Source organism: Schistocerca nitens, chromosome 1 (assembly GCF_023898315.1).
Source record: "Schistocerca nitens isolate TAMUIC-IGC-003100 chromosome 1, iqSchNite1.1, whole genome shotgun sequence".
In the NCBI taxonomy this organism is placed as follows: Eukaryota; Metazoa; Arthropoda; class Insecta; order Orthoptera; family Acrididae; genus Schistocerca; species Schistocerca nitens.
In genome coordinates this window covers 171,518,706-171,528,272 of record NC_064614.1, presented here as the reverse complement: position 1 = coordinate 171,528,272, position 9,567 = coordinate 171,518,706, and the positions used below count along the sequence as shown (strand labels likewise).

Sequence of the window (9,567 nt, the reverse complement as noted above, 5' to 3'; positions counted from 1 at the left end):
CACTCCAATCATGGTCTGGTGCTGCTGATCGCAGTGTAGTTTCAGCTCTCTGAGACTGCAGATGTGTGTGCAAGTTGCGCTTGTGTGAGTGTGTATGTGCGTGTGTGTATGTGTGTCTACTGCTGACAAAGGCCTTAATGGCCGAAAGCTATGATTGCGTGAATCTTATAATTGTGCCTAATGCGGCTCAGCATCTCTGCTATATGGTGAGTAGCAACTTTCCTTCTCTCGTATTGTTACATTCCATCCTGGATTTTCCATTGTTTGAACTTGAGGATTAGGAAGACTACCTATGAATAAATGCAACAATTTACTGAAACTGGTAATTCCAAAGAAACTGTTAAGGGAATACAACACTTATGTGAGTACATTTATTTCATCACACAAGTGACTGACTGTGACTGCATTTTTCACCAGCGTACTTACTATGTTTATCTTTTCATCTAATTGTGTTCATGCGAGTTTGTGTCAGAATGATACTTTTGATATGTAAAAGTGGTTTTATTTTGTTAATTTTTTCAACATTGAAGAACAGATGCATTATTAAAAACTAAGCACACTGTGAAACTCTTAGAAAAATTTATTTAATAATAAATTATAAATTTTGTACAGAATTTCACCCTCAAATATTTACACAAAATTTACATTTTTGCACTTTACAAACATGTGTAACACATTAATTTTTATGAAACATTATTACACATAAATAAAATTCTGAACATTCCTCAGAATATATTTCTGCATATAGGGCATGTTGACTTGTTGCTTGTGCTGAACCATTTGTACTGAAAAAGAAACAAACAATAAGTAGCAGCCTCAAATACTGCAAATAAAACTCTGTGAAAATGACAATTAAAATTCCCATATTAAAATTGACTAACATGTTACTATAAGAGCCAGAGGCTTCCTGTGACGTATGGCTGTAACTTCTACAATAGAAGTAGAACTATAGCAGAAAGTAGATATGAATAGAATGTGTACAGTCTGTTAGTATACAGGAAGATCCTTAATAATACCGACAGTCCAAACACAAACAAGTAAAATACGTTGAATTTATAGGAAATGTATATGATTGAAACATGACTGAAATTGAAACCTGTGACCACTGAAGGACAGAGCCACGCATTGTGCACATACCAGCACACATGCTAATTGTCCACGTCATATAAACTAACATAAATCCATGTGTTGATGAAGATACAATCCAACACACATAATGGGAAGAGTAATAAATTTGACTGCTTGCAAAGCTTTTTACTTTCAACTGGATACTCTATGATTAAAACTAGTTATGGAACTTCTTCATACCAAAAAAAGGGACAAACAACACTTCTTGTGTGTGTGTGTGTGTGTGTGTGTGTGTGTGTGTGTGTGTGTGTGTGTGTGTGGGCGCACACGTGTGCGTGAAGGCGCGCATATGCGCAAGCATGTGTGTGCATAGGGCGGAGGGGAAAACTAAATAAAAAACCAAATCTATGTTTAGTAAGTATTACTTCACTGTTGGTCATTATTAGTCAATCAATAAATCTTAATTAACCATAAATATTCCAGTATTTTTGCTTTCTTTCCTTTGGTTACTAATATCCTTCATTTAATCTTAAGGAACTTCAAATTATCATACAAAACCACTAGAGGTTTTAATTTTTAATTAATATCACTTTTGCAGAAATTAATTATAAAAACTGGGACAAAGACAAAGAGAAATGTATGAAAGTTACATATCAAGTGGCTGATGTGTATTGCAAACTCAAAGACTTGAAACTGACACACACAAAGGTGATAGTGTAGGATATTGGACCAGACTTTCTTGGTCTAAGTTGAATGGTTATTGGTCTAGTTAAGATTCTTTATCTGTACTTTTCTCTCGTTATGGGGCTTGTGGGAAGAACCAGAGAATTTGTCTCCTGGTTTCAACATCAATTCACTTAAAATTGGTAACATATGTTAACTTATCCAATTCTCATACTAATGTAATTATTTCTGACCATACAGGAAAATAAGGGTGGCTTTTGACAGGTTTCCTGGTGCATGACACACTCTATAATGAGTATGTGACAGTCAGATCTGTATTAAATTGTACTGTAGTGACTGTGCATCATTATATTAAGTATGTTCAAGGAACAAAGTGTTTATGCTAAACAACATTATCGCTGAAATTCACTTATTCTTTGGTTTTCATAATTATTCCTAGTATTGATTCTTGCTATGTATTCTCAGACTGTTTTACGTTTTTGCACGCCATTAAATGTTACAATAAAGCAGATTTACTCTAAACGGCGACATTTTTGGTGACCCTGACGTCATCCCAGGTGCCAACTGACATAATATCTGGTGGTAGTTGATGCGAATCCCTGGAGTTAATCAACGTTTCACACAGTTCCACTTCAAACAACAAGTATGAACTGACCATAATACGCAATGTCTGTGTATTGAACTGCAGTTCTGTCCCGAACGTCAATCACGACTCAACCACGCTCTGTGCCGTCCACGTATCGAATCCTGAATCCTAGTTTTGCGATGTCAGATCCACCGCCAATTGTTGATGCACCTCCAAGCATACTGGTTGGCAGCTTCATGGCCAAACCACCATGATTCTGGTAGGAAAACCTAGTCTTGTGGTTGGTATTGTTCGAGAGTCAGTTTGTGGTAGCTGTCACCACTCATGAAACCAAACACAGTTACATAGTTGCTGCATTAAATGAAGACATGGGTATGGAAGTGCACGACATTTTGGCTTTACCATCAAACACTGACCAGCAAGAACACCCCTGATCACTTGCCTGTCACAGTCTGAAGTAGAGTACCTAGAGAAGTTACTGCATACAGAGAAGTGAGGAGTTAGGCAACTGCTTTTCCTCACAGCTACTGCACCAGCTATGGACTCTAGTGAGGAACACTCTCATCAAGGGTATCCAGGAACATCTGGCTGCTGCGCTTAACCACCAGATGCAGAAAATATCTTGACACACTTGTACTCACTGCGGACCACATCATAGAAATGTATCTGTTCACAGATGTAGCAGTTATCGCTCACAGTCGGGTAATACTATCGCATCATTATGGGTCAAATTGCTGAAGTTAACGTGCAAGTTGCTGCACTGCAAAAACAGCATTCCAGTCACTAATCGTGTATCAGTGTATCCATCTTCCAACTACCTCGCCAAAGTAGTGATGACCGTTGTCTCTTTGCTGCCAATGGTTCTACCATCCAGACACATGGTAGTGTGACACATTGTTGCTGAACCTAGGCCTACATAGCAAGTTCGAATGGCAATTTATTGTGGCAGATGCGATGCACTCTATTCTTGGGGTAGGCTGTCTACCATTTTACGGCCTGCTACAGGGCCTTTGTCATCATCATCTCCTAGACACTACCACTAATTTCACCAGCCATGGGTGTTTACGCTGTTTGGACAATACTGCTCTGCGAATGATCACAGGTGGTTTTCTGTATATGGAACTTCTTAAACAGTTCCCGGAGATAACTCACAGTTGCTTACACTATACTGATAACACCGAGGCTGCCAGTTCACACTCAACATCGTTGCCTGACAACAGGACAGTTGGAAGTAGATAACAAAGAGTTTTCCTTTATGTTTTTGCAAGGAATCTATTCCCATAAAGCAGTAGCTGGGTCTCACCACTACACATAGCTCCCAAGAAGACCAATGAATGGTGCCTTTGGGTAATTACTGGCAGCTTAATGTTTGAACAATACCGGATTGCTATCTGGTCCCACACACTGAAGACTTTGCATTCAAGATCCATGACAAGCAAATACACTGAAGTGCCAAAGAAACTGCTATAGGCATGCATATTCAAATACAGAGATATATAAACAGGCAGAAGATGGTGCTGTGGTCGGCAATGCCTAATATGATAAGTGTCTGGTGCAATTGTTAGAAAGGTTACTGCTGCTACAATGGCAGGTTATCACGATTTAAGTGAGTTTCAAAGTGGTGCTATAGTTGGCATATGAGCAATGGGACTCAGCATCTCCGAAGTAGCAATGAAGCGGGGATTTTCCCTTACGACCATTTCATGAGTGTACCATGAATATCAGGAATCCGGTAAAACATCAAATCTCAGACATTGCTGTGGCTGGAAAAAGATCCTGCAAGAACAGGTTCAACGACGACTGAAGAGATTGTTCAACATGATAGAGGTGCAACCCCTCTGCAAATTGCTGCAGGTTTCTATGCTGGGCCATCAACAAGTGTCAGCGGGCGAAACGAAACATCATCGATATGGGCTTTTGGAGCCCAAGACTGACTCGTGTACCTTTGATAACTGCACAACACATAGCTTTATGCCTCGCCTTGGCCCATCAACACCAACATTGGACTGCTGATGACTGGAAACATGTGAACTAGTCGGACGAGTCTCATTTCAAATTGTATTGAGCGAATGGAGTGTATGGGTATGGAGGCAACCTCAGGAATCCATGGATCCCACATATCAGCAGGGGACTGTTCAAGCTGTGGAAGCTTAGCGGGGCCGAGTGCAGTTGGACTGATATGGGACCCATGATATGTCTAGGTACGACTGTGACAGGTGACACGGATGTAAGCAACCTGTCTGATGACCTGCATCCATTCCTGTCCATTGTGCATTCTGACGGACTTGGCCAATTCCAGCAGGACAATGCGACACCCCACACATCCAGAATTGCTACAGAATGGCTCCAGGAACACTCTTCTTAGCTTAAACACTTCCGCTGGCCACCAAACTCCCCAGAAATGGACATTATTGAGCATGTTCGGGATGCCTTGCAACATACTGTTCAGAAGAGATTGCCACCCCTCGTACTCTTACAGTTTATGGTCAGCCCTGCATGATTCATGTTGTCAGCTCCATCCAGCACTACTTCAGACATTAGTCGAGTCCATGCCATATCGTGTTGCGGCACTTGTACGTGCTCGCGGGGGGTCTGCACAATATTAGGCAGGTGTACCAGTTTCTTTGGCTCTTCAGTGTATTTTCCAAATTAGATTTGGTACACATGTTTTACCCACTACCTGTTCCAGGAGACATAAGTAAAACAGCCTGTACTCCATTGTCTCTCTTTTAGTTTACAAGAATGCCTTTTGGACAATGCAATGCTGTGCAGACCTTTCAATGCTTTATGGATGAAGTACCATGAGATCTCGACTTCCATTATGTTGACATGGACGATGTCTTGGTGATGTCCAGTCCCAAAACTGAACACCTGGAACATGTATGCCAGATCTTTACTCACCTTTGTTCACATGGACTACTCATAAATCCATCAAAACGCATCTTTTGGGCATCCGAAGTCTGCTTCCTGGGTTAGACAATCAATGCTCAAGGAATACGCCTGCGACAGGACAAGGTTGAAGCTATAAACAACTTTCCACAGCCTGTGGCTGCTTGAGTTGTGATGATGTCTTGGTGTCCCCAATTTCTACTGCTGTTTCATGCACAACCATGCATTCTTCACTGTCCCATTGAATGAACTTTTACAAGGTTCATCAAAACTTGCCCTATCGAATGGACTTTTACACGGCTCACCAAAAACCAAATGACAGGTTGCCGTGAACAAGTGACGCTGAGACAGCCTTCAACAATGTGAAGACTGCTATCACTAAGACTGCACTTTTAGCCCATCCTGCCCCTCAAGTGCTACTTATCTTAATGGTTGAAGTATCTACAACCACAACAGGTGGTGAACTTCAGCAACAAATAGACCAACACTGGCGGTCTGTAGCATTCTTCAACCAGCAGTTATATCCACTACAGCACAGCTGGTCAATGTATGATCGCAAGTTGTATCAAGTATACTTTAATCAAGAAGTTCTGGCACATGACCAAAGATTAACACTTTATGCTCATTACTGACCACAAGTCACGGATGTAGTCTTTCCCTCAGATACTGGCAAAAGCATTGCTGCATCAACTATGCTAGTTAGACTGTATAGGATAATTTACGAAATATATAGTCCACACCATACCAGCAGATACCCTCTCTCACATAGAAGCAATACAGGTACAGTCGATTACGAAGCACTCGCTTTGGTGCAGCAATCTGACAACAAGCTCCACGATTTACTGGCCAAGAAACCTAGTCCACAACTCCATGGTCATGCATGCTGTAGTATTGTGACATCTCCACATTGAAGCCACGACTATTTGTGACTGTTAACTTGCATCTGTGGACAATTTGTCTCATCCAGGAGTCCAAAGTAGAATGTATTTGGTTAAATGAACTTTTGGGTGGCCCAATATTGACAAAGGCTGCAAAGCATTTGTGCACCAGTGTACAGCATGTCAGTGAAGTAAGGGTTGAGGATTTTCTCTGCCCAGAGACTGGGCGTTTGTTTTGTCCTCATCATTTCATCATCATTCATGAAAGTGGCTAGACTGGACTGTGTAAAGATTGGGATGTTGTACGGGCGCTGATGACCACGCAGTTGAGCATCCCACAAACCAGACATCATCATCGTCACCAGTGAAATAAAATCATTCGCCATGTAAGTGCACTCTTTGGCACAGTTGTCCCACCTAAACAGCGATCAGACCACATACATATCGACAAAGTCAGGCATTTACCGCAGTCTGAAGGATGTACTTACTGCCTAACTGCCACTGACCACTTCACTCTTTGCCCCGAAGTATTTCCCATGGTCATGACTGAAACAGTCGCAACCACATTCTTTTGCAGATGGATTTCTTGTTCCGTAGTGCCACTTTGCAGTACCACTGGCCAGTGCAGGCAGTTTGAATCCTACCTGTTCAAAGCACTCATGTCCTGTTAGGCATGATGCGCATTCGAACAACGGTTTATCACTCAACAACAGACGGCTTAGTGGAATACCTGCACCAACAGTTAAAGGTACCACTTTGGTGCCCTGAATTGCAATTATAGACAGAAACCCTGCTGATCATCCTCCTGGGCCTCTGTACATCCATCAATAATGACAAACTCTACAGCACCAGATTTTGTTAACGGCCAACTGATCTGACTGCCCAGCGAGTTCCTCAGCAACATGCCAGACACTTTTAATGAGGCATCAGATTTGTCAACAAACTATGCACGTAGACCTGGCAGCTCTATCCTGCTGCAATGAGAGATCAACAGAGTTGTTGCCCTTTTGTCTTTGCCAATCTACGCAAATGCGACGAAGTTTTTGTTTGCCACAATACTGTCTGCAAGCCTCTGCAGCAACCATATGATGGACCATCTCCAGTCACCAGCAGAGGTGGCAAAATGTTTCAAGGTAGACGTCATGGGAACCTCAACACCAATCTCCACTGACTACCGTAATCCACATTCAGCACTGCCTACTCTGGTATGAGCAAACTGCCTGACACACCAACCACAGAGAATACAGAATCACCCGCCCGCCCCTTCACTGTCTGTCTTGAACAAGCCACAACAGACACTGAACACTGACTATGATGCCTCAGCAGCAGCAGCAAAACCTGTTGTCACACGATCCATGTGTCAAGTCTGCTTCAGTCAAAGATACCATTAGCATTTAGTGGGGGAGTGATGTAGTGATTGTGCATTGTTACATCAAATATGCCCAAGGCACAAAGCGTTTATGCTAAGTAACATAATAAACCAGATTTATTCTAACCCACAACAGTATGTTTCCTTAGAGTATTCTATCAAATATATGTGCATACTTTATAAATAAGTGCTGCTGAAGTAATATTTCCACTGCACACTGCCTGTATGTGTGTGTGTGTGTGTGTGTGTGTGTGTGTGTGTGTGTGTGTGTGAAAACAGTTGTGGTGTATCCCTCAATATTTTATTATTTTCTTACTATAAAAGCTAAATTACTTACAAGACAAGGAGAGTGAAATTTCTTCTTGCAGGTTTTGCAGCATAGTTTCGGCAGTTGGAAATTTGATCCATGCAGTACAGAAAAACAAATGTAACATTCTTCAACACCTTCAAACCGTTTGTCAAGGTTGCTCTTTAGCAACATCAGTCCATCCCACAAAGAACCATTCTAGCAAAGAGACGTTTATATAGTTAGTAGATGTTATCATTATACATGTTTGACATACTGAAGAGACATGTTTATATACCCGAGATGAACACCACTGATCTCATATGATTACTTTAATAAAATGTGACGAAACTATCAACTATCACATCTGGAGGTCTTATCATTGCACTCATATTTATATATTTTTTATTAAACAGCTACAACCAAAAGCTAGTGACACACTTTGACTGATTTCTGCTGTCTACTGCAGCCATCTTCAGTCAAATGCACATCACTAATGACCTTGTGAGATGAGTGATAATCAATAAACAATAAAAATAATAAATACATTGAGTAAACACAGGAAAGAAAAAAAATTCATATTGAAGAGACACTAGGCAGATGAATTACTGATCTGATGTAGTGATTTTATCTGTACAAACCTGATGTGTGAGGAAGATTGTGAGCTGCAACATCCAGTTCCGCCATTGCCCCGATCCAACAAAACGTTGACCACTCTCCACCTTCACAAGCCCCAGTGGATGATTTGGAGCCAGTTTCACCACCAGTTCAACGCGTGCTTCATCAAGTGAGTAGATTACAACTACTTCACGAACACTTGAATGTACTTTCACCTGCAAGATAATAAGGGACCTCATGAAACAACTGTAATTAGACACATACTTAATCTCGTCTCTGTACAATATTCCTTATAAAGTATGCTGTAAATCTGTTTGTTGTTTTAATAATGATACCGGCCAAAATCCACATGGCAAACAAAGGTAATTAATTTTTTCACTTAAATATCAAATGGTAAATTGGAATTAGTATTCTGAAGGTGTCATCAGCACTATCTCCTTAATGTGATAAATGCAACAGTACTCCACCATGTGTCAGTTGATAAGGATTGGATTCCACTGGAAAGTTACTGTAAGATGTAATTAACAAACATGAGACTCATCTATATTACTAAATGGCTAACCCAGTTAAAATTGGCTACCTAATGACTTCCAGGGGGAACAAAAAGTTTTTAAACAACCAAATTTAAAATGCTACCACCATTTATTCATTAAGAGATAATGTTAAAAATTCAATACAGTAAGACAAGTTTCACAGTTCGAAATTACTAGGGTAGTTTGAAAAGTTCTCAGAATGGAGTAGAAAAAAAGTACTTCCAGCAAAATAGTTGTCAACTCCATCTATCAATTCTTTGTTTGAAGTGAATCTTTGTCCACCAAGAAAAATTTTCAGTTATGGGAAGAGATGGAAGTCTGATAGAGCCATATCAGGTGAATAAGGTGGGTGTGGCAACAATTCATACCTTAGTTTGTGTAAATTTGCCATGGTGATGGCACATGTGTGCGGGCGCGCACTGTCTTCATGGAAGATGACTTTCTTTCTTGCTAAACCTGGCCCTTTTTCACGTATCTTTTGTTGCAATTTGTCCAGGAGGTTAGCATAGTATTCTACAGTAATTGTTTGCCCAGTGGGGAGATAATCTACAAACAGAATTCCCTTCACATCCCAGAACACTGATGACATGACCTTTCCCGCCAAAGGAATTGTCTTTGCTGTCTTTGGTGGTGGAGAATCAGCATGTTTCCACTGC

General features: G+C 40.8%; 1 protein-coding gene across 1 annotated transcript in view; it reads right to left on the bottom strand.

Moving 5' to 3' along the window:
• Nucleotides 1-560: 560 nt before the first annotated feature.
• LOC126244652 (E3 ubiquitin-protein ligase listerin) overlaps nt 561-9,567 on the bottom strand; it is a 160,393-nt gene continuing 151,386 nt past the window's right edge. The window contains exons 21-23 of the mRNA XM_049948256.1: nt 8,402-8,593; nt 7,812-7,979; nt 561-785 (exon numbers count right to left, since the gene is read on the bottom strand). Of these exons, the coding sequence (XP_049804213.1) occupies nt 726-785; nt 7,812-7,979; nt 8,402-8,593 (420 nt within the window). The 3' untranslated portion in view covers nt 561-725. The remainder of the gene's footprint in view (nt 786-7,811; nt 7,980-8,401; nt 8,594-9,567) is intronic.